This window comes from Anabas testudineus, chromosome 16, assembly GCF_900324465.2.
Source record: "Anabas testudineus chromosome 16, fAnaTes1.2, whole genome shotgun sequence".
In the NCBI taxonomy this organism is placed as follows: domain Eukaryota; kingdom Metazoa; phylum Chordata; class Actinopteri; order Anabantiformes; family Anabantidae; genus Anabas; species Anabas testudineus.
In genome coordinates, this window is record NC_046625.1 from 22332111 (window position 1) to 22356903 (window position 24793).

Here is a 24793-nt window from a genome sequence, read left to right on the forward strand (position 1 = left end):
CTGATGCTGCATTATATTTCAGCTCTCTCTCTCTCTCTCTCTGTGTGCTTACTACATCATTTACTCTTTTGCTGCCATCTCTTGTGCCTATTTTGTTCAGGCCATCCTCGCTGCAGGCTTTTAGAAGGAAAAACAGAGGAAAGAATGCACTGCAGCCAAAGACAGGGCCCCCCTGCCCGAAACCCCCGGCCCAGTGTCGCCCCACTGCTGGACTGGTGTGTGCAACACATCGAATGCTAAGCCAAGCTCGCTTTGTCCACACCTAATGTGCAGTCATGACTAACCCAACTCAGCACTTGGAGAAAGTCTAATTTAAAAGCATAATTAATAAAGTATAATTTGCCTATGAATACCAATAAGTGAACTGTTTGTGTTCCCTCCTCCAGATGTGGGTTTATCTCAGCCATGACTCACTGTGAACAGATCAGTTTATTAGCTTGATGAATACATCATTTGCACTCACATTCATATATTCATTCACAGCACTGATTGTTTAACCAGTGAATATTTGGCATTCGTGCTTGAATAATTACCAGTAGTTACAGTTGACTAATCAATTCACAGACTAATTATTTCAGCTCCACTAACAAGTAACCTTCAGTGGACGGGTCTGGAGTTTACCTGCTTGACCCAGATAACAACACATGGGACTGTAGATGCGTATTTTAGGTGTGATTATCATTTATCATTCCAACTTTAATCTAGATTAGATTACAGGGAGTTTCTTTGATTAGTGTTGGGTAAGAAGTCTTATCATCCGGTCTGTCCATTTTCTATTCTCTATAATTGATACTAGTGCAGCGTTTTTAAGCCATCAAATTTGTGTCCTCTTAATACTGGAAGCAGCTTCATCTGATAGATTTCTGGACGAGATGACATCCCATGCAGTTCCTCAGCAGTGGTATCTGGAGCGTCCCTGTCTCTGCTCATGTGGAATAATGCAGTCTGGTCACTTTATTTTGGATGGTAGTTCTCTCATTTGGACGCTGCGTGAGACTTCCAGCCGAGCTCTGTCACTGGCTGAGGGGGAAGTAAAAGTTTGTCTGTCTCAGCAGACGCCTTTACATTCCACTGCACTTGTAATCTTTTTGCTTTCTCTCGCATCTCCCCGCCCTTCGCTTCTCAGAGAAGAAACTCACTGCAGTGCAGATTAATCAGAGGGATTTAATTAACTTGGCCCCGGCGCACACATCCAACCTGGAGACAAGACAGGCTATAAACTCAGCCACTTATCTCCTGCTAGTGGGGGGTTGGAGGGGGGGTGAAACTCCCTCATGTCCTGGTGCCCTCATGACCACCCACCTCACACCCCCACCAACCACGAAGCTTATTTCATTAAACTGTCCACTTACTTCACCTTAACGCTCTTCACCTGCCCACAACACTACACACAAGCCATAGGGATGGAGTGTTGTACACAGCTGCATCAGATGTGGATCTTTACTCTGGTAAATGACGGACGAACAGTGGCTTCACACATTGTTTGTTCTCTTATCAAGAAAACTGTCATTTTTACAGACTCTAACAATGGCAGTGTTGATCTGTTGGTCACATGGTCCACCACTTTAGTCCAGACTGAAATATCCTAGCAGCTATTAGATTTCTATTGGATTGCCCTGAGTTTTCAAATTCAGAGTGACATATGGGGACAATTAGGGAATCTGAGGTCCCAAGAGCATTGATTGTTTATTTGGTGGTCCTCAGTTTTTTCTGTAGCTCAGAAATATGGATTATTAGGATCTGGATTATAACCATATAATGGTAAAACAAATGACATCCCCAGCAACTGCAAGTTTGTGTTTAGTGGTACATGTTAGCAAGCTCACATGCTGCTGTTTGTCCATAGTTTGACAAACGAAGTGGATAAATTCTCTAATTTTATTTTTATCCTTCCACCACAACAGCAGAGGGAATTATATACTAAAAGCTATACAACAGTGGAAGATGCCAACATGATCTGATGACATCTCAGATTTTGTTCAAATGAGCTTTTAGAAACAGACTTTGGATTTTGTCACCTGTGAAAGCAGTAGTTTTCCTAGTTTAATTAATTTTGGCACAATGTTTGATTAGAGCTGACTTGAAGGAGATGGTGCAACTGATCAAAGAGTTAAATTAAAACCATTTACAATAGAGAGGTTAATGTTGACACTCAGACTTCCTGTTCTATTCATAGAACACACACAATACAAAATAATAAAACTACATTCAAAGCAGGGGGCATGGAGTCAGTCATTAAAAGCAGGAGGTTTGTTTGAATGTGGACACGTTGGTACAGTCACAAGTATGTTAGAGGTCACTCAAGGTCAGGTGCTTGGTCTTGGATGTTTGGGTAAAGAGGTTGGAGTGCTGCGGAGAGGGTCAGAGAGTGGTGGGTTGGGGGATATGGAGGGCTTTGCGAAGGACTCTGTATTGGTTCTGATGAGGTCAGGGGTGACGTGGTCACAGCAGCAGAAGTGAGTGGAAAGCCAAGCAGCAGCGTTTTGAAAGTACTGGAGTTTAGAGGACATTGGATGATGTACGGGTGAAAAAATGCTCTCGTAGGTCATGTTGGTTGGCCTCCCTGTGCATTACATTTCCCCTTATTTAATTGAAATGTTTTACTTCAGTTTTGTTTTATTTAATGCAAAGCTGGGGCTTGTGAAGGTTATGACCACTACCAGGCTCAAAGAGGACAGGACAATTATCACTGGTTAAAACAGGTTTATTTTAAGAGGCTTCGATGAGTTGAGGGAGGTCTGGGAACTGAAGAGGCAGACGGATTCAGGGTCTAGGAGAGGCAGAATTAGAACTGGTAGGATACAGGGAAACTGCCAAAAAGAATGAGCACACTCACTCTGAGAATGAGGAAGTGAACGGAGATGAAGCCGGGGAGGCTGGGTGATCAAGTCCAGGGAGTGGGTGACTGTAGGAGCGGTGAATGCTGGAGAGTGGAATCCAGAATCTGGAAAGCAGCAGGGGGGTAGTATAGGAGTGTGAAGATGAGGGAGAAAACATTAGGAAGACTGGAGAGGATCCAAGCACAATAGTACGAGCAACATCCAACAAGCAGGTCAATACCCAAAAACAGGTAGATACCAACAGATACAGCAGATATAACAGAGAGTAGCAATCAAACCAAAGATGGGCAGACCAGGAAGTGAGACCCGAGGCCACGACAGGGCTAGTATAGATAGATAAGTCTACCCTTGAAATGTCTGTTTAATTTGAAAAAATGAACTTACTTAAATAAAAGTTGTTTATTTTTTCTATTATTATGCTCATATTTACAGATCAGTATTGACAAATCTCACAAGCAGCACAAGCATAAGCACACAGGCTTAAACAACACCCACCCTGCTGCAGCTGCTGCTGCCATGCTACAGCATTGCCATGGAAACGAAAGCCATGTCTGCTGTAACACAGGGATGGTGTTCAGCGGTCAGTTTCAAGAGAGCACCGCAGTCATGTACAGTCCTTCATCGTCTCCATGTTTATTATGTGAAGTTGACCTGGCATGCTTCAGTGTGGGGGCGTGTGTGTGTGTGTGTGTGTGTGTGTTTCTGCTGATCTTGTGTATGGTGGTTTATTCATGTATCACCTTGAAGTCACCTTGCTCTGCAACAGAGGCCCAAAAAAACAAGCCAGTCTGTCAACCTCTGTGTGTGTGTGTGTGTGTGTGTGTGTGTGTGTTCCTCACATATGTTTTTTTTCTTCCTTTCAGAGCTGAAAGCATTTCTTCTGAAAATTACACTGGTGAAATCATTTAGTTGAGTTCACAGCTCCTTAAGGCATTGCTGGTTTTCCTCTGGTGTGTGGGTGTGTGGAGTCATCCTGCTAACCTTTACAACTCTATAAACACTCTTCTGTTCAGACGGCCAACTGGGGCTATGTGCTTAAACTTACCGACTCCAATCATCTGTCTGTGAGCCAGATCATCAGTTGTCTAAGATGAATTGTCAAATGGCCATTTTATATACAGGCTGTGTTGTTGTCCACAGAGCTAATCTATAATAAATGAAGTCGACAACCTCCAGAGCAGTGACATATAACTGAACTCCAAAGCATAGCTGCGCACCCTGACATCGCTACTGGGTTTGATTACAGGTGCGACAGTTCACACGTCTGACTGAGCCCGTTCTCATGGTAGAAGCGTCACTCCAAATGCAAAGCGTCATTATGAGAAGCACAGGGATGTCACTTGATAGTGTGAGACATTGTGTGTTGTAATTTGTGAGGATTTCTTATTTTATTTATTAACTTAACGCTGACATTTTGTGTCCATAAAGTCAATCAAACTGTGAGACGCCAAGTGGGAAGCACCATTGTCTAATGCTGTGGGTTGAGAACATGTTCTCTGACCTCTTTGCGCCGTAACTGACTTGAAATGAAACAATCAAGACATGCTGTGTAGACTGTCAGCTTTAAAGTAAGAGTTAGGTTCACAATTTGGATGAATGAATTCCAGAGCAGATGCCCGGTTTCTTCTTTGGTGATGGTCTACCTATTCTTTGCTGTAGCTTGTTCCTGCTCATTTTGGAGGGGAATTCACCTTTAGCTCAACCTCCAACAGGTGAAATACCTGTTCGTTTGGATATGGTGGCCATTGCACATTAGTTAATATTACAGAATGCTCTGGGGAGCCCAGGAATACTCAACAACCCAGAAGACAATGGAAAGCAACTGTGATAGATGACAGAAGAATTCTTTCCCTGGTAAGGAAAACAATAGTTGTTAAGATCAAGAACACCCTCTAGGGGGTAGGTGTATCTGTGCCAAAGTCAACAATCAAAGACTTCATAAGAGTAAATAGAGAGGGTTTACCACAAGAGACAACCAGTGGGATGCCTCAAGTCTAAACTCTGAGTACATGTTGATTGTTTCATTTCAAACCCGTTGTGCTCTCATACAGAGCCTAAATGATTAAAAAATACTGGGACGAGGACCTGACTGTACAGAGGCGCTCTGCTGTGCATTAGTATAGCATGTGTGGTTCTGGGAGAACACAAACAAAGCTAAAATTTGCATTCACACCTGAAGTGTTCCCCCAGGAAATTAGCAAAAGTCCGTCACTGCTCATTATATTTGAAGTCTAAAGTTGCATTTCATAAAGAAATCTAATTACTAAACACTTAAGTTGAGTAGCTATATGTTTGAAGTATTGCAGGTCACCTCCCCAGTATAAAGCTGCAAGAAACCCTGCATCTTTGCTGTGTTTTTCTTGATATAATTAAGATATTTAGTTACAGATTGAACATAATCACAGATGGAAATTGGATATCGAACTTCATGATTAACCTTCTGAATCGGTTTCAGCATGGGCAAGTTGATTTAAAGTGTAGCCCTGGAGTGAAACAAATTAACTTGTTGATTTGTTTTTGTCAAATTGGTGGACAGTACAGGATGACTGCCTACTTTTCCTGCAGGTGTCCTCGTCCTTGGAGCTGTATATCTCCAGAGTGCAGTTACTGGTCCTAGCACCTGCCCAGTGTTTTTGCTGCTTGTTGTTGCCTGCTGTTTTTTTCTCTCTCCTCTGTCCACTCACCCCAACCAGTCGTGGCAGTTGGCCACCCACCCTGAGCCTGGTTCTGCTGGAAGTTTCTTCCGTTAAAGGAAGTTTTTCCTCTTCACTGTCACCTAGTGCTGCTCAATAAATATAAATACATATTTTCTTTAATTTCAGCAAACCACACACATTTGTTTAGACCTTAAATAAGTGTAAAACACTTGAGCTGCCATGTTATGGGAAGTGTACAAAAAAATCCCTATGTACAGAAAAGCATCAGTAAGTTTGAAGTGATGGTACGGAAAATGTAGTCCAGTGCATTTGAACCATGAATGACCCAGTTAGGAGGTGAGCTCTCAGCAAATCGCGCCAACTGGGGAATTTTCGGCTTTTGTATATTCTGTCAGCTCCTGTCAAAGTCTGTACACACCACAGATCCGCAAAAGCATGCCAACGTTTCTCTCTCTCTTAGTTTACAGTGATGCTTTGCACTACAGTAGTTCCAGTCATCGTACTATGTAACGCTTGTGTGTAAGTAGTTAGAGCTCAGGGAAGCAGGAGCTGATAATAGATTTGATCAGCTCCCTGATTAAATTTGCATCATGATGTTTACAAAGTTAACTCTTTTTCACACACTTATCCTGGCTTCTCTTGTTTTTTTTTGTTTTTTTTCCTTTTATAGAACATGGATAAGACACAGCTCCCGTCCGTGACGCTGATTGTGGGTTGTGGCGTGTCTTCGCTGACATTGTTGCTGCTCATCATCATCTATGTTTCAGTCTGGAGGTGAGATAATAGAGCTTGCACTGGAAACAAAGGCAGTGGGCTGTGATTAATGCAAGGCAAAAGCCTAACTAACAGGCAAAAGGAGGCGGTGTGGCTGAGAGTTAAAAGTGAAATGTTTTCTGCTGGCATGTACTTGATGAGAAGTTTCAGAACTAATACTTTCTAACACATCCTTTCATGTGAAACTTTTGTTTCCCCTGTGTAATACTACAAGTTGAAGTACACAGGTCATTGCTGTTCACCTCTGGAACGCATTTAGATCAGTAGGCTCCTGTTTGTGCTCTTCTTTTGCCCACCGCTGTTTGGTAATGATAAAATAGTTATAGAGTTACACACTTGTCAGCTTTCTTGTGTGAAATCAGTCACTTATGTGCCAAACCTCTTGTTCTTGTTTCATCTGTACAAAGGCTTAAATTCAAGCCCTCATGTTGGCTACAGGTCTGTTGTGCTAGTAAGAATTTAATTTTTTTTTTTTTCTCCCACTTTCCTGCAGGTACATTCGGTCCGAGCGCTCAGTCATCCTCATTAACTTCTGCCTTTCTATCATCTCTTCCAACGCCCTTATTCTCATTGGACAGACACAGACACGGAATAAAGTAAGGACCAATCAGAACCTCGGATGATTGCTCTCAGTGATGCATTTGCTTGACTTGTCTTCTCTCTACGTTTTCTCTGTTGTTTCAGGTCTTATGCACCCTGATCGCTGCGTTCCTTCACTTCTTCTTCCTGTCCTCATTCTGCTGGGTTCTGACAGAGGCGTGGCAGTCATACATGGCGGTGACGGGCCGCCTCAGGAATCGCATCATACGCAAGCGTTTCCTGTGTCTCGGCTGGGGTGGGCCTTCCGTCTGCTGTGCTGTTACAATGTCGTTCGAAGAGCTGCTCCCAAATCCCCCGTGTTCATGTTTGGTTTTATCTTGCTCCCAGGTCTCCCTGCACTAGTTGTGGCAATCTCTGTGGGATTCACCAAGGCAAAGGGATATGGAACACCTAGCTAGTAAGTATGCTTTTCTTTTTCATCTAGCATTGTGCACACCTTTTTCTTTAACTGCCGTATTAATGCAGGTTTGGGATTTACGTGTGTAGTATAATTAACCTCTCTTTCTCCTTGTCCCATCTGTTTTTTTTGGCATCATTGTCAATGCATGTGCTCTTCTACCTTTCACCTGATTCTGTCCCTCACCTTCATAATCCTTCACATCCCTCCCTCCCAACCCTGTCACTTTCCCTCATCATCTTCATTTCTAATCATATCTCTCTATGTCTGTATTTTCCTGCTCCTCTCTTGTAGCTGCTGGCTGTCTCTGGAAGGAGGTCTTCTCTATGCATTTGTTGGACCTGCTGCAGCTGTTGTCTTGGTATTTCCTCTTTAAGTCTCTTTAAATCTGTTGTGTTGGCTTGCTTCTATCTATGCATAGATTTCTAACTCTACTAATGTTAACATTATTAATAGTATTCATTATATTAAACTGTGTTTTCACATAAAATACTGTATAGTGTATATATGAAAAAAGTTGGTAATTTGCTGTTATAATACTACATAAAGACACCTAAAACATAACTCTACTAGTGCTTAGGGTGCGTTTGGACAGTTGCCATCACCATCACTATGACCAACAACAACAACCCCTGCCACCGGCATCCCACTACCTGTATATTAATAGCAGCTCCCTGACGTTTGCAAATTCAACACAATATCCTGAAAATGTGATTTTTCTTGTCGCTAGGGGACCCATAACTTGTTTTGTCTGCAGGCTTTACATTAAGAAAGTAACAATGTCTCTATATAGAGGAGCTAGTGTGATCTGTCTGTCATCAGCAGCTCTGGGATGGCATTCAGGGACAGTAAAGAGAGTAGAGAAAGTCTTGTTGGGGATTTGATACAACCCTGCACCAAAGAAGCAAAACAAAACAAAAATTATATATGAACTAAACCATACATTTGCAAATTACACGACTAGTAGCTAAGGCTGTGTTTACATTGCATAATTACTCAATTCAGATTCTTTTGTAAGATCCAGTCTTGTCGTTGATCATTCAAATTCATGTTTGTAAGTGACATGTATTCAGCTTCAATGGGAACATTGTCACAGTCCCAAACTGACAGCAACAACATAATTTGTTGACTGGCAAATCACAGAACAGACCAAAAACTGCTCATATGCTTGCACATATTCCTTCCAGTTTTACATATACAGTTGATGTTTTTATTATATTGGATGATACAGTTATTACAATTAGAGCAGCCTCACAGTTTGCTGAAGGGGTTTTAATGTTTTTTTCAAAAACATTTCAAAACATTTTTATAGAGCTCAAAAATCCCAGGAATTAATACACTAGAGCGCATACTACCCCCAGCCCCCCACTTTTCATCTCTCGCTATCTATCTTAGACACACATTGAAAAAAAAAAAACAATATATGCATGTTAGGAATCTATTCTTTCACCTGTTTTGTCTTCTCATACTTCATTGGACGGCTGATCACTAACATTAAAGATGGTAGTTTTTGTCTTTACAGTGCAGAGCCTGCAGTAAGTACAGCTAGCGTGTGTATATGCATGTGTGCTGCCATCAGTGTCTTGTCACGATGACCATCACCATCATTATCACCATCAGTTGTCAGAGCAGTGCTGCATGTTCTGAAGCGATGATGCTGTCTTTGCTCTGCTTTAATCCTGTGCCTCTTCTCTTTGGCAGGTTAACATGGTTATTGGGATTCTCGTTTTTAACAAACTGGTGTCCAAAGACGGCATTACTGATATGAAACTAAAGGAGAGGGCGGGGTATGCCTTAAACCACACATCCATTTTACACAGTGACCTATAACCAGCCTGATGGCTTAGAGAGGGGGAGGGACTAGCAAGGTTATTGCATCTCCGTGTGACGTTGCCTTGTACCAACGTTCTAGACTTCCAGGCAAATTTGGCTGAAGATGACACCTCATTTGAATGAGAGCCGAAATACAAATAAGAAACCAAAAGAGTCCATTTTTTAATATAGCTAAAAGTGTGATGTGTGACTCGGGGCTAAATACAGGACAGAGAGGATGTAATAGAACAAGCAAGATGCGGGGAAGGCTGTCTGGTTATTGGTCCTGCACAGACTGAGCAAGATGTTGACTCATCTCATTGCTTTCTTTTAAGTTTCAAATGTGTCACATTTTCCTCCAGCTGCTCTTTGTTCGCAGGTGTTGCTATTGATGTAGAATTCTGTAGATCCATCTGTGTCTCTTTTTTTTTCTCCTCTTTGGTTGTTTCTAATAAAGGGAAGCAGGGCAAGACCTCGCTCGAATAAATTCAACGAATCTATGGTTTATTAAATGTCTTTTGGTTTGAATTTACCAACTCAGGCTATCAATTCTGTTGGTACCAGACAAAGTAACTGCTGGACTTAGGGTGGATTTAGCTGAAATAATTCTGATGGGGCACTTTGGTTAAATGTGCTGCTGTTGTAATTAATAGCACAAATACAGGAAGCTAAATAATTAAAAGCCAAGTTGTAATTTGACTATAGTTTTTCTTTAAGGTCTGGTGTTCACACCAGTTGTGAAATGTGTTCCCTACAAAACGGTGCATGAACTCAGCATCTTGTTGCTGTCTGGTGCAGTCAGTGTAGACAGTTCGCACAGGGTTGTCTGCAAATGTATGCACATACTTACATAATTTTTACATCATGAATATAATAGTGGACACAGGGGTGTGGAAAGCATGATTTGACCTTCCGGGAAAATTCAAAGACTGATGTGATGGGTAAAGAGGAATCACTGATGGAATTAGAAAACAGAGGCTAGAGGTAGACCTGGTAGAGGATAACAGAAAAGAGCCTGAGCCTTGAGCCAGTTGACAATGTGGGGCCACCACTGTGTGGGTTCAACGCCTGAAAGAAATGGTGTGGTATTGCAGTCTCCTGCCAGTTAGGCAGCAGGTGAATGTTGGCTGTAAACCAATCTGCTATGAAAATCTTTTTTTTTTTGTACCCATGTACATAAAAAGAAACATTTTCTGGAAAGAAAGTAAAAAAAGAAATTACTGGAAGGAAAATTGTCACCAGCTAATAGTGACTTGAGGCTAAAAATGTCATTTGCCTGTTGTTAGAACAGCACTTTCTTGCGCCCTGCTCCCCTTTACCCTGCAGGCTGTTTTGTCTCCATTGGCATTGTTAGTGCATTCAAATGTTACTTTCTTTCTCTCTCGCTCTCTCTCTAAAAAAAATGTTTGCTTTATCCAATGATCTCTCTGTTCGACTGTACTTGTTTTTGCTGCCTGAAATGTTATGTTTAAGTTTGCACAGAATCCCCTCTCTCTCACTCAGGGCTCTCCAAACAGGAACACATCAGTGTCAGAAGCCCCCTACCATGTCATCAGTGATTGGGTAAAAACTACCCGCCAATTCCACCCTCTTCTTAATGTATGGCTACCAGCCCTACCAGACCCACTGAATCCTTTAGCAAGCACCTCTGATTGGCTTCCTATTACTTCCTGCCTATTTGCCTCACTTTTTCACTATTGACCTTGCTATCTATGCCACCTCCTTTTAGCAGGATAGAACATAACACATTACTGCTTCAGGGTCTGACCATTTCTGTAATGCTTTTAGCAAAACTCACTTTTTCTAAGAAATAACAAATGCTAGTTGCAGCAGTAGTATTAATATTTTCTGTTCGCTACAAATGGGGGTGAATGAGTGTGTACAGGGTTAGTATGATGGTCATGGTTGCATGTGTGTGTGTGTATGTGTGTTTCTTGTTAGAGTAACATAGAAGCGTAGATAGTTTAACAGAAAGGACTTGTGAGATTGCTACTTGCCTTTCTCTCTGTCTTAATTTGAATGTCAGAAACTTAGATACTGTTGCTCTTAATAATAATTATAAGACACACAGAGAGAGATAATGCACAAATCTTTTTCTGCTTAAATTTCAACTTAAAGTTTTCATGTAGAAATCCATTCTTGACATTTGGATTACCTGATATATGTTCCCTAAGGGGCAACATGTGGTGGTAATTGGAAGGTATCCAACACATTGCTTCTGGTAAAGGTTCTCTGTAATACGTCCATGATAAAGAAAATGGTTACCATCTCTCCTGATACGCCCACACTTAAAAGAAAAAAAAGTATTTTGACATTTGTATGTGAACATGTCCCATGTGTCAGACCCTTCAATCATCTATACGCTGTTAGTTCTTAAACTCTGATAAAGCCAAGACAATATCACTTATATTGTTCTCTTTACTCGCGGCTGCCACATCGCTGCTGTAGCAGCATGGTTAGCGCGCCAGTAGGTGCGACTACCCTGGTCAAGTGGAAATAAGTGGACAGGTGAAAACTGTGTGGAAAGGTGAATCAAGCATTTTCCGCCACTTACAACATCAGGTAGCCTCTGTCTCGTTTTCGTCAACCTTGTCCTGTTCCAAGAGGATATTAAGACATTTACAGACCGCACAGGATCTAAATCCTTCAGTCCATTCTGAGTACCTCTCTTGGTCCCCTGCCAGCCTGGCTTGTTTGGAACACCTCCACAGGGAGGCTTCCAGGAGGCATACTGTTCAGATGCCAAACTTCAGTTGGATTTTTTTTTTCAGCACAGTAGAGCAGCTGTTGTAGTCTGCCCTCCATTCAGATTGTGTATGGATGCATGCATTGGCATCTACTAGTTGTGTCCCCCAAAATCAAAATAAGACTTTTGTGATTCTGCTTAAACAGGAAATAGTCATCCCGTCTAAGTAAACAGAGGTCACACCTGTGGAGGAATATGGTGGTTAGTCTTGTTGCGATGGGGCCACAAATACCCTGCATCCTCCTCTATGTAGACAATTAGGTTTTACATATTGAGTCACTGCTCCAGGCTCTAAATCTTGGCATCGGTTATTATTGCAGTCACCTGGCATCTGCCATGCGTTGCATACGGATGGAAAGGGGTAACTTTACTGTCAAAGAACTTGGCTAAGTCCTCACTTAAATCGTATCTTTTCCTCCACACACAGTTGGTCACACTATCTCTCAGGCTTTACCTCAGGTGATGGTCAAGTTGAGAAAGCAAATTGAAATTGAGGATGCGACAAGTTATGGTTGCTCGGTCTTGTTGGTTGCCTGACTGTGATCTCACTGGTTTGAGATGATATCTTTTTGTTTGCAGTTATTTGACTGTGTTTGTAGTCCACTCTGTGGTGGACAAAAATAAAATGAAGGTTTAACGCCCCTTGCGATGACCTCAGCCACCCTCCTCCCCACACTTAGCTCATTGAACGTGTTTCTCAAGGTTCAAATGCAAAGCATGTTTAATGAAGCTAATTAATTTGTGGAACATCTAATTAAGTGTGCAGTAGCATCTGCACCAGGCAGGTCAGCTCACACCTCGAGGGCATGCCTCACTGCAGCAACTACTTCCCCATTCTCCTTTCCCACATCCCAAAAAAATTAGAGGCTAATTTGCAGAGTTAATTGAAACAGACAGGAAAGGCCTTATTCCAACCACTACTAGAGATTGTTTCTTTCTTAATAAACTCTTATATGGTTTCATTCATCAAGCCAATTTAAATATTGTAATAGTAGGCCAAAAATGTTGTTGGTTTGTTTTACTTTTTTAACAAATAGGCTACTACTTGTCATTTCAGTTGATGCTGAACTTTAGAGAAGTAGTAGTAGTACAACAAGAAGGATTAGGCTATGTTTCTTCATTATGTCTTTATCCTTATGCATTTCACCCAACTGACCTATTGCCTCTCAGTTCAGGAAAATGGCATTGTACTTCAAAAGTTGTTCAATGCTTTTTAATATTACTGCTTAATGCAGTGTACTTGGCCTTGCACTTCAAATTGAATTTCTCCCATTATGTGGTTTTTAATCCAGGCATCCTGAGGCTACAAAAATCGGTTCCTTCAGCTTTTTGGCTTTAATTGTTGTTTAGAAAGAGGTCATATAGTAAGGGATTCGTTTATTGCTTGTGAATATAGTCTTTGTCAAGCCACAACATGGGATACACATACAGTTACAAACGGAGCACTGATGCTTTGCTTTGGATGTTAAGAAGAAAATTATCTATAGGTCATACCTGCGTACATGAGATGTATAAAATGGAAACATGGCACCAAAGGTTTATTTAGAAATTTAAGTGAAATATTTTACTGAATAACTGAATTGTGAAACTGGTGGTGGAATTAGTAGTTTTGGAGCTAAACTGCCACAGTGATTACATTTTGTGTAGTTGGGTTGTTATGTTGTGATGCAACGTATTTTTGGAATGAATGAAGCTCTACATTCTTTAGTGGAAAACGAATCGCAAGGAGATGGTCGACGTATAACACGCAGCACTGACAAATCACTGAACCGAGTGTGGTTAGGTTTAAGAAAGAAGAAGTGCACTTTGGTTAGGGTTAGAGAAAGGTAGTTTTTTTTGTTGTTGGTTAAATATAATACAGACATTTTGTGTGAAGAATAGTTGTTTCTATGTAAACCCAGCCTACAGTCTTTTCAAGTGCAGCTGCTTTTTCCACCAAGACAGTTTTGATTTTGTAGATTGTCCCTGGTTATTATACCGCTCATCTGTTTTGATCTGTTGGACCTATGGTACCATATGTTAGGACATATGGGGGTTTTTCAGTTTTGTTTTGCAGAATGGGACTGTGTGATGTCAGCAGGTAGGCAATTCTAAAGTAGTGGGGCAGGTAGGTAGCAAAAGACCTGCAGCCTGCTGACTTCTTTTTAACTGTGGGACAAAAGCCCTGAATTCATAGATCAAAGTGTGTGAGGTGGAATTTAAGGGTTCAAGAGATCACACAGGTATGAAGGGGCACTTTTATACCAGATTTTTTATGTTATCAAAAGCACCTTAAAATCTGCTTGCACGTTGATAGGAAGCCAGTGGAGGAAAGCCTAAACTGGTGTAATATGGTCACATTCCCTGGATTTAGCTAAAGTTTTAGCAGCAGTATTTTGGTAGATTGGGGCAAGCCTGAAAACAGAACATTACAGTTATCAAGTCTGGAACAAAGGCATTAATTAAGGTCTCTGCATCTTCCATGGACAGACAAGCTTGAATTCATGCTATGTTACGTATGTGAAATAAGGCAATCTTAGTGATGTATTTAATGTGATGTTCAAAGGAGAGGCAAGGATCAAATATGACAAAGAGGGCCAAGAACCTAACCCTGTGGTACTCCATATTTGACATTGATACATGTTGATTTAAAGGTGTTGTAATAAACAAATTGTGTTCTATCAAACAAGTAGGATTTTAGCCACGTAAGAGCCAATCCAGCAACAAAACAGTTATTTTCAAGTCCACCACAGTGTGTGGATTTCTAAGAGTGAAGCTTTGAGATGTCTGTGTGTGAGTGTGTGTCTAAATCCTAGCATTAGAGCTTGGTATTGCTCATAATAGGCAGTTAGCACAGATAGAAATGGCCAGGGGTGAGGCACATCCAGCACATCATCACAATCAGATCAGCAGACAATCCTCCAGAGGCATATGAAATGCATGAAATTAGACATTTCGTTTTTTATGACAAGCAAATACACAGTTGAGTAAATGAAATACTGAGAGCTCAAAGAGGAGTAGCAGTTCCTTTAAGCCATCAAAACACATCAGGTGTGATATGAAATCTCCACCAATGACTATGTCACAGACCCACTGCCCCTGTTCCTAGAGTCACTCACAGGTAAAGCCCAAAAAACACAGCCCAAAGTGCGATCCGCACTGTAGCCCTGAGAGAGAGATTGTGTGAGAACACTGTACCTCACTGTGTGCGTGACTGTTTGTGCGTGCTCGTGTGCGTACGCACATCTGTGTGAGTCTGTGTGCAGGTGCATTTGTATCTGTTTGTGTATGTTACAGCGTGTTAATTTGACTTTGCAGTCAGATGACAGTGCCACTGTACAATATGACGCTCAAATGTGCCAAGTGCGGAGTTATCTCTTCGGCTGACGTTTCCACCACAGCTACCAGTAACGCCATGTTAGTCCCGCTAATTATTTTTCCTAAACTCTTCTTACCTCTGTTCTCTCCTCTACTGTATGCCTCCCTTCTTCTCCCTCTCTTGATTGGTTCTCTTTCCGTTATCCTTTTGTCATTTTTTCTTCTTCCTGATGCCCAGGCAGGGAGGATTTCACTCAGCTTATGCGCTGCTCCTGAAAACAAACTGTTACTGTGTAAACAATTATGCATTTGTGACTGATTGAATTGTTATTGAATGAGAGTGAGTGTCTGTGTGTTTGTCCCTAAAGAGATCATCAGAGTCACAGACCTGATTAGGACAGATGCTATACCTCTATATGCATAGAGGGACATCAGTGCTCTTTGATTGTCTCAGGTTGAGTGTCTGTGTGTTGCAGTAAACTGTGGGTGCCTAGATGGATCATTTCCATTATTTTCAACCTGGACCTTTAAACTACTAGCTACTGCGCTAATAGAATCTGATCATTGTGAGGTTATCTCATTGCCTCTTTCAGCAGTGGGTGCTACTCTCTGCCTCAATCCAAAAAAGAACACCTGAATAGCTATGTGATGCTTTGTATGGTGGCCCTGAAGTGCAGTTTCAAAATAGATTTTTTGCATTAGAAAAATAAACCTTCTGTAAATTATACCTACATTTGCAGTAGTTTAATGTTCTCAATACAATAGTCACACTTTTAAATGTAATTTCACATTTTTTAGAAAAAATATTCCATAATTAAAATGAGAATAATAAAGTTGTTGCTTGTTTCTGCTCTCACCATGGACAGATTTCACAATCACATGTCAGCCTCTACTCTGAATCCAAGCTTTAATTAGTATTTTATCGATTTGTTGCTGCCTGGCCAACATCGATGGATCATCCACGACATACTGTATTAGTGTTGCTGTATGAGTTGGGAAAAAAAAGACTGCTAGCTAAGTCCTACTAACACTTAACCTCAGTCTTCAGTTTGTGTTGACTGAAAGCTTCACAAGCACAAATAAATAGTTTGCATTAGTTTAGTTCAGCATCATGTGAGTGTTACTGGATGATCACTTTTGGGGAGCTCTGTAGTTAAACAGTCAGTTCGTTCTGGTACTAAACATTTAACATGAATAACGAGGTCCCAGTTGAAAATAACTGGAACTGCCCTATTGAATGCAGTACTGATATGTTGTGCCAATTTTCAGCATATTTAACTGTGACCAGTTTCATACTAAAGCTCTTCTAAAAATCATTTACGCACTGAGCATGTTCCCCAGAGTGTTACTCTGGGCAGGGTGGAGAAGCCACTGTAAAAGGGTTTATATAATGGATAATGGACCAGTAGGAAAATAATGGCCAATATAAGCAAACCTATAAACTGTGAACATTTTTCTATTTGTCTACACCAGTGTAAAACCAGAGGTAGAATAAGTACTTTTGTACTTCAGTTTTTTTCTTTTTTTGTACTTTTTTTTATTAAACTTTAACTTTGTGTTGTTTGCAGTAATATTTTCTTATTAGCATGACAGAAAATAATAAACATATTAGTTTTCCTTATTAATTATTAGTGCATGATTAATAGTGACTGCAGTCTTAGTACATTATTGATAATGTGTTAATGTAAACAGGTTAAGTAAGAAAACTGTTGGTAGACCAGCTTAATAAATTGTGTTCTCTAATATATATTGATATATATCTAATATGAAATTCTTTTTTTTTTTTTGTTTTTGTCTAGATTGTTTTATATATTTTGAATTAGGCCACATCTAGATTCTTCCCAAACAGGTATAAACACCTGTGTGAAGTTTCATTTACAGCAGTTTAACCAATGAAAACATAACTGCAAATAGAAATAGTAAAATATTCAGTGCAGCACACATTAAATGACGTATTGCTGCATACTGTATAACATAACCTAACATGAGTGAAAGTCTTATGTGCTTAATCCACCTCTGGAATATTTGCTGCCTTAAAAGAAATGTTAGCACCTGTTGGTAGTGTAAGTTTAGCATGAATGAAGGTCACACTGAGATGAGTTATTTATGTTGATTTCTAATGTGTATATTAAAGCAAATAGGATGGAAAAATGAACAGGAACAGCAAAGTGGGAGCAACAGCACTGATTGGGGAATCACACGTCTCTAGACTCTCTCTCTCTCTCTCTGTCCCTCTCTGCTCTGCCTCTTCTGTTTGTCTTTGCATTCTGTTTCAGCTTCATTACACTTGTTTTTTTTTTTTTTTCCCACTGCTCACCCTCGCTCCCCCCTCTCTTTCCTGTGGCACTAGACCCTCTATGGTTTGACTGAACCATCTTAAACATACATGCATGTAATATATGTGAAATATGAGCATATATATCTGCAGATAATGGATGTATGTTTTTGTTTGTGATAGTAACATAATTATGTTGTTGTGATGTTATGTATTTATGCATGGTTAGAGTTGAACACTAATGCTAACAGAGTTGGTAGTTAGAGAGCAGGTAGCTGATTGGTCTGAGATTGTGTTAAGAATTGCATTCTCTTCTTCTCTACTTTTCTACTGTTACAAAGGAAAAAGTAAAACAGTTCATCTCTTGGAATTGCTTTATATACGAGACTACCTTGATCTTAGCTAATGGAAAATATGAAATGTCCTGCAGCATAATTATTTAAGAACTGAGTCTTGCCCTGCGACTTATAAGCGCCCTCCCTAACTACTGTTCCTTTCCAATCCTGCAGGGCATCACTGTGGAGCTCCTGCGTAGTTTTGCCCCTCCTAGCCCTCACATGGATGTCGGCTGTCCTCGCCATCACTGATCGGCGCTCTGCGCTCTTCCAGATCCTCTTTGCTGTCTTTGATTCACTGGAAGGCTTTGTCATTGTCATGGTGCACTGCATCCTGCGTAGAGAGGTACCCCACAGGACAGCGATGACTATGTATTTAGATGTACCTGCTGCTCAGACAGATTTTGGTGACCCATTGACTTTTTGTCTAGTAACACCATCAGGTGTATTTAATCCTGAGAAAGGGCACCCTAGTGTTTCTAATGGCTAATAGTCTATTCACTTGCTAACCTTTATCACAAGAAATAGCAAAAGCCCATATTTTAGAGAGCACATTAATGCTTCCCAGACCATGAACTCTTTGTTGTCAGTGACCTGTCACTGGGTGAGAGGCAGGGTACACCATGCAGAGGTTGCCAGACTCTCCCAGGGCTGACATATAGAGACAGATAAACATTCACACACACAGTCACACCTATGAGAAATTTAAAGTCACCAATTAACCTTAACACGCTGGACATGCTGCTCTACCAGAAATAGAGCAGAGCAGCACTCAACAAGAGATCAGCAACAAGGAACCACGTGAAATTTGTGGTGATTTTAATCATAATAGCATCACAAGCTTTATTATTGTTTACAAAGTGTTTATGTAACAGTTGTATGTATGTATAAGTCCAATCTGTGCTCTCATGGTTTTCTGCAGGTCCAGGAGGCCGTGAAGTGTCGTGTGGTGGACCGGCAGGAGGATGCAAACGGAGATTCAGGAGGATCTTTCCAGAACGGCCACGCTCAGCTCATGGTATAAATATATTGTATATTCCCATAGGGAATATTAATACATTCTGTGTGCACACTTAATAAAATATTTATTGTATTCTGTCCTCAGACTGACTTTGAGAAAGACGTTGATATGGCTTGCAGATCAGGTAAGCTTCAGGTTGCTTTCACGTGTGCATTTGATTTGGCTTTAGGGACTGCTGTTCACAGAGCTACAGATGTCTTTTCGTGTCGCCTCTCTGTATTTTGACTCCTTCAAATTCCTCAGTGTTGTCATAACAGATGTGAGGCGTGTTCCCCTTCAGTTCTGCAGTTGTGTCTTGCAGTCAACATCACAGCAGCCTCCCTTCGCCGACGTGCAGCTTTGACAAGAGATACAGCACATTACTGCTGCATAACGCTGTTTAGCCCAGGCTGATGGGAGTGCGCTGAGCGAGTATTGAGCAGTTACTATATGCAGATAAATAGGGCTGTCGGAGTCTCTCCTACACTGGCGCTGTGTAATTAAGTCCCTCCCAACAGTGCCAAATCAGATACTGGCTGTCCTCTGATATTTGCTGCGAGTGAAAATCTGATTATCTCTGGAGACAGGATATCAAGAAAAGCATCTGGAGCAGAAAAGCTATTGAGAAGCAGACAGGCTTGATGGAGAAAAGACAGAAAAGACAAGGCAATGGGATTGTTTTATTTTGGTTTCTTTGTTTTTTTTGTTTGTTAGATTTTTTTGTACATGTCAAGTAGAAGGAGGGAGGTACAGTGTTTAGTGTTAGTGTTGGATAGAGCTTTGTCTCATGTCATCTAGGATGTGGTACAGGATACATGTACTGTCATAAGCCAAGAGTTGTTATGGTGGAATGGTGGGATTGGGTTATGAGGTCAAGGCATCATGGCGCTGATGATGGTACTGCTCTGTTCTGCCAGCTGAAATAAAGAACTGAACATTTGGTAATTCTCAGAACACTGAGGGAACTAAACTGAAAATGAAAAGTCTCCTATGCTGGATTATTAGTCCTGTCCTGTTGAGAAGCTTTACATCAAAATTTGTTATAACTGAAAATAAAAGCGTTTCATTTGTTTCCTTGAACACTAGAGAATATGTGGTAGTATAATGTACAGTGAGAATGGAGTCGATTGCAACTCATTGTTTTTGCCCCAAAGGAACTCAAGTAGTAAAATATAGCCACAGTCCAACTGTTCATCTCAATTGGGTTTTCTGTTCTTCTGTTGCCTGCAGGCACCATGAAGCGCTCCTCTCTCCAGGGGGAGGAGAAGGCCTCCTCTGGGACCATGACGCTTCAGAAGGGTTCTAACTTCAACACCATGCCAGCCAGCATGGCTAAAGTTCACCTCCAGAATGTGGCTGACTACAGCAGCCACACTCTGACGCTGCGCAGGGAGAAAGGTACCACTAAGGGAATCAGCACTGAGCTCCCAGGCGCCAAATCCATCTACATTTGCGAGGGAGAGCTCTTCAAGCAGCTGGACGGAGAGCTGCCTCGAGGGAATGGCGAGGGTAGCAGCTCCGAGGGCACTGGCAAAAGCCCGGGCTATGTTGTTTTACCGGCCAACAGCACAGGCACCCTGAAGCCAGCCAAAGGAAAAGAAGAGCAGACAGCCAAGTTTAACATCAACATCGAGCAGCTGCCTCAGACCAGGCTCATCCACTTGGCTAACCCTGCCAGTGGAGAGCCAGTGCCTGGCTTTGGGCTGAAGACCCTACCCGCTGCCCAGGTCAGCGTGTCATGCTCTGACAGAGACTCACCTGCACACAACATGCCCAGAGACTCCCAGGTGGCTAACAGCATGTGTGATGGGGGAGATCTGGGAAACTCCAGTGTGATGTCCAAGAGTGAAACTGTCTCCACACTGTCCATGAGTTCACTGGAGGTAAGACCGCAAAACCAATTAGCACACCGTTGTCAAAGTAAAGCACTGTTAGCCTCATACTTCACATTTAAAGTAAAACATGCATGTAAAGTTGTGTTTTGTACTGCTGCTACCTGCCATAAATTCTCAAATATGTTTAGTTATTCACCTCATCTTCAGGTACAGGCTTTTAGTTTGTAATTTTATTATATTTGAGTAAATTGCTCCTGATTTAATTTTGCTGTTGATCTCAGTTTAACACATGTTTACTTGTTTCAAACAGCACCAGTCAGTGCAACAGCAGTCATGCTGTATTTTCTGCTTTGCTGCTCTCTTTAGCTTTTGAACATAACTCCCATTTTTATCCACTTTATCCACTTATTTGCTTATTGTTAGAGGTGGTTATGTCAATTTTTTTTGTGGAAGTTCGAATAAAAATTCACTTCTGTTAAAGAGAGAACACCAAAGTTGGACTGTCAGTATCTCACATCTGTTACATTTAAGAATGGACACTGTGCTGAATTTAACATCTAAGCCATAGATTCACTTACTCAATACAGCTGCCTTTGTTTGAGAATTTATGGTAGTGCCATTGGGGTATACATCACTTTCTTCTCATTATATCTCCTCTTTATCATCACTCTCTCAATACAGGGACATTGTGTGTTTTGTTCATCTTCGAGTTTGCACGGCCAGCAGCCATTCATATAGTAAACTATAGTAAAAACACTGTACCGCACTGTACAGTCTTGTTCGTATGTGGCACTATATAATATGTGGCATGTATTTTGCCCAAAGCTATGTTTGACCAACACAGTATTAGTGCATTCTCCTTAGGTGAAGAAATAATTAACAGAGATGATCAACTAGGGAGCTATACATCAATAAACTGAATATTAATTCCTAAAAATAATAAAAAGGATCGTTAATGAGGTCTCCACAGGGCAGCACTGTCCTACATTACCTACATGCTGAGGTCATAATCTGTCTGATGTTAAAAATAAGGCAGCAAGACCTTTCATAACAAAGACTGCATCACAAGAATCACCCCAGCATTTTGTGGCCTCTTGTAAGGACAGCACCTTTGAAAAGTTTAGTTTTCACTCAGCTCCTTATGCCGACAGCGGTGGCAGAATGAGACGACATAGTGATCAGCATACAGCGGCCTGGACATCTGCCTGTGTCTTTTCGCTTCGGGGCAAAACACACTTCCATAATGCAGTGCGAGGCGGCAGCTGCCACAGCGACAGAACAGCCTGAAGGTCAGGTTTTCCTTCACCACTCCGTGACGGAGGACTTAAAGGTCACTCGGTCACAATCTGTTAACTGCAAACTTGTGCCAACAGGGTCAGAATGACCAGCAGCAAAACTTGTTTCCCTCCCTCGTGACTCTAACTCCCATTGGGAGCTCTGAGTCCCAGAAACACCCTTTCTTGACTGGCTGATGGTGTTGGAGATAACACAGTGAAGCACTTGAGCATTTGTGTGCTCGCAAGATGCACAATACCAACACACATCTTTAATCTCTCTGTCTCATCTCCCCCCCCAGAGACGAAAATCACGCTATGCAGAGCTTGACTTTGAGGTAATTTTAGTCTCTTTAATTCCTACTGAGCTTTTTACCAGAAAGATGGGATGTCTTTTACATATTAAGACCACTGGATGTTTGCATACAGTAGTGTAGAAACTAGAGACATTAAGGGGGTAAAACAGGATTGATGGTAGCCTGTGCTGTTTGCCTTGTACGTAACGTGCAATGTCCCTGTGTAGAAGATAATGCACACCCGGAAACGCCACCAGGACATGTTTCAGGACCTGAACAGGAAGATTCACAGTGCAGACAAGGATAGAGAATCTCCACCTGTTGACGCCAAAGCTGCCAAAAGATGGAGTGTGTCCTCTGCCAGCAGCGACAAGACCAACATGAGTGTAAAGAGTTTAACTTTATTCTGTTCTGCCCCCTCTCCCCTATATCTAATGTTGCTGCCCTCTTCTCTTATCTCTAGCACACATCAGCACGCTTCAGTGTTGTTGCCTGTTTAATTATAAGTGCAGCCATTTTGAACGTTGCATTTTTTATCTACTTACAAAGTCAGTGTCAGGAGAAATTTGCAGCGGGGGACTCTGGGGGAATCATAATTGTGGGTTGACATGCAAATTAATTTGACTGATGTCAAATACAAAGTGTCAGGTGTTGAGGTAGCTGCCTAGACTCAAGCCAAATACTGTACATGCTAATGTTGCCTGTCCAGAAGGCAATATTGTTTTTTGTTTTTATTTTTTTTAAATGAATCCATTAAGAAACAAATTCTGTATTGATGTATGCCACATGTTCAAGTTAGATAGCAATACCAGCGAGAAGAACAAAAAAGAAAAGAAGTCAGTAATCGATGAAGTAAAGAAAAAATATGAAGAGTTCAAGTCATTATATTGCTAATTGAATGGCTATCCTCCATTCAATTAGCAACCTAATGCAGTCCTCAAATAGCATATCTTTCATTTCCCATTGTGAAAAAGCAATGCATGTTCTTCATTTTGTTCCATATTCCAAAAACAAACATATATAACACTGATGATTAGAAGTTTAAACCTTTGTAATTGTAATAAAGTTAATGAACGAATTAGGTTTAAGCATCTGAAAAAAAACACAGTTCCCTGCTATGTTATTAAAGACATGTCTGACAGTGTTATGAACCCCAGCTCGCTCATGGATTCATTGAGCTGTGACATTTACAACACAAACTCCTACTGCAGGGCTCATGGTTCTTTAAAGCCAGCTACTGTTACTACTGTCACTACATATTGGCAAACAATGACAAAAGCCAAAAGATTTTTTTTGTTTTTTGTTCTAAAGTTAGATTGTTTGTTAAAAGCAATGTTACAAACCCAAGTATAAGTAACAATTAAACTATAATGTAGGGTAATAATGTTTACTATTTTAAATTATTGAAACATATGCTTGATGTACTGTAAAAATGATAGCAGCAAATAACTGTCACTAACTAGCCAAGTGATTCTGAGAATTATAATAATAATAACATACTTTATTAATCTTCTTGGGGACATTGTTGTTCGGAAAGCTGCAGTAGATGATGGCATTACTACAGTGTTTCCGTGTCTTGCCCAAGGACACCTCAACTTATAGCCACAAGGAACCAGGAATCAAGCTGCTTGTTGTCTAAGACAACTGTGCTACCAACTGAGCTAACTGCCGCCCCATAAAGCCTATATTTCAAAGTTGCTCAGCTTACTGATAATCAAGGGTTTTATGCCTATTGAAACTTAAAAAAAAACAACTCCCAGTCACTATTGACTTGGGTTGTCTTTGTGGGAATAAAGAGTACTGTCTCCCCTGCAGCTGGCAATGTAGGGTTCAACATTATTATTAGTCAGTATGCAGTTTATTGTTTCCCAATACTTACAAGAGAATGGACAGTTTGTTGGGGACTAGTCGCCTAAAATGAGATTTAAAAGAGAGTCGCATGTTGGCTTTGTAGCTGCAGTCATTCATTGGCAGCAGTTGATTAACATTTCCTTCTGCTACAGAATCCCCTGAGCTCCGTTTGTTTCACAGCTTTGGAGTCAGTTCTTCTCTGACTTAGCACCTATTTCATTTCCAACATATCAAGACTACCACAATTTAACACTGAGAGACCCCAGTCAGTTATTTCTGATACTCACACAGCGTTAGTTTATTTACAGAGAAAACAATACAATGAGCATACTGTACAACTAAAGTGGGCAGAGAGATCAACTTCTCCACTGTGGGTACAAGATGTGTTTTGAGCATGTGCCTCAGCCACAATTACCTTGGCAAGGAAAAGTATGTGAAACCTTTGGAATCTGCATTAATTTGTCAATAAATGTGATCTGATCTTCATCTAAGTCAAGAGTATCAACAAATAGAATGTGTCTGAAATAATAACACAAAAAATAATCAAATGTTTTATGTCTTTATTGAGAACAACCATAAAAACCTCATAGCCATAGGAAAAACGTTAACCCTTGGCATTGGTTCTGGTTTACTACCCCCCCCCCCCCCCCCCCCCCCCCCCCCCCCCCCCATGCTCCAATGATCCACCTGTAGCTGTGGATCAGACCTGCACATCGTTCAGGAAGCCCATTCTTCCAGGAACAACTGCTTTAGCCTTGACATATTCTTTGAACGCCTCATGTGTGCAGCTTTTTTAAGGTCATT

General features: G+C 41.1%; 1 protein-coding gene across 1 annotated transcript in view; it reads left to right on the plus strand.

Moving 5' to 3' along the window:
• Nucleotides 1–24793, plus strand: part of adgrb1a (adhesion G protein-coupled receptor B1a) — a 63008-nt gene that overhangs the window by 35289 nt on the left and 2926 nt on the right. The window contains exons 18-30 of the mRNA XM_026370866.1: nt 6168–6271; nt 6765–6867; nt 6956–7106; nt 7199–7268; nt 7563–7629; nt 8970–9055; nt 10584–10643; nt 17908–18079; nt 18656–18751; nt 18839–18878; nt 19964–20616; nt 22145–22180; nt 22366–22524. Of these exons, the coding sequence (XP_026226651.1) occupies nt 6168–6271; nt 6765–6867; nt 6956–7106; nt 7199–7268; nt 7563–7629; nt 8970–9055; nt 10584–10643; nt 17908–18079; nt 18656–18751; nt 18839–18878; nt 19964–20616; nt 22145–22180; nt 22366–22524 (1797 nt within the window). The remainder of the gene's footprint in view (nt 1–6167; nt 6272–6764; nt 6868–6955; nt 7107–7198; nt 7269–7562; nt 7630–8969; nt 9056–10583; nt 10644–17907; nt 18080–18655; nt 18752–18838; nt 18879–19963; nt 20617–22144; nt 22181–22365; nt 22525–24793) is intronic.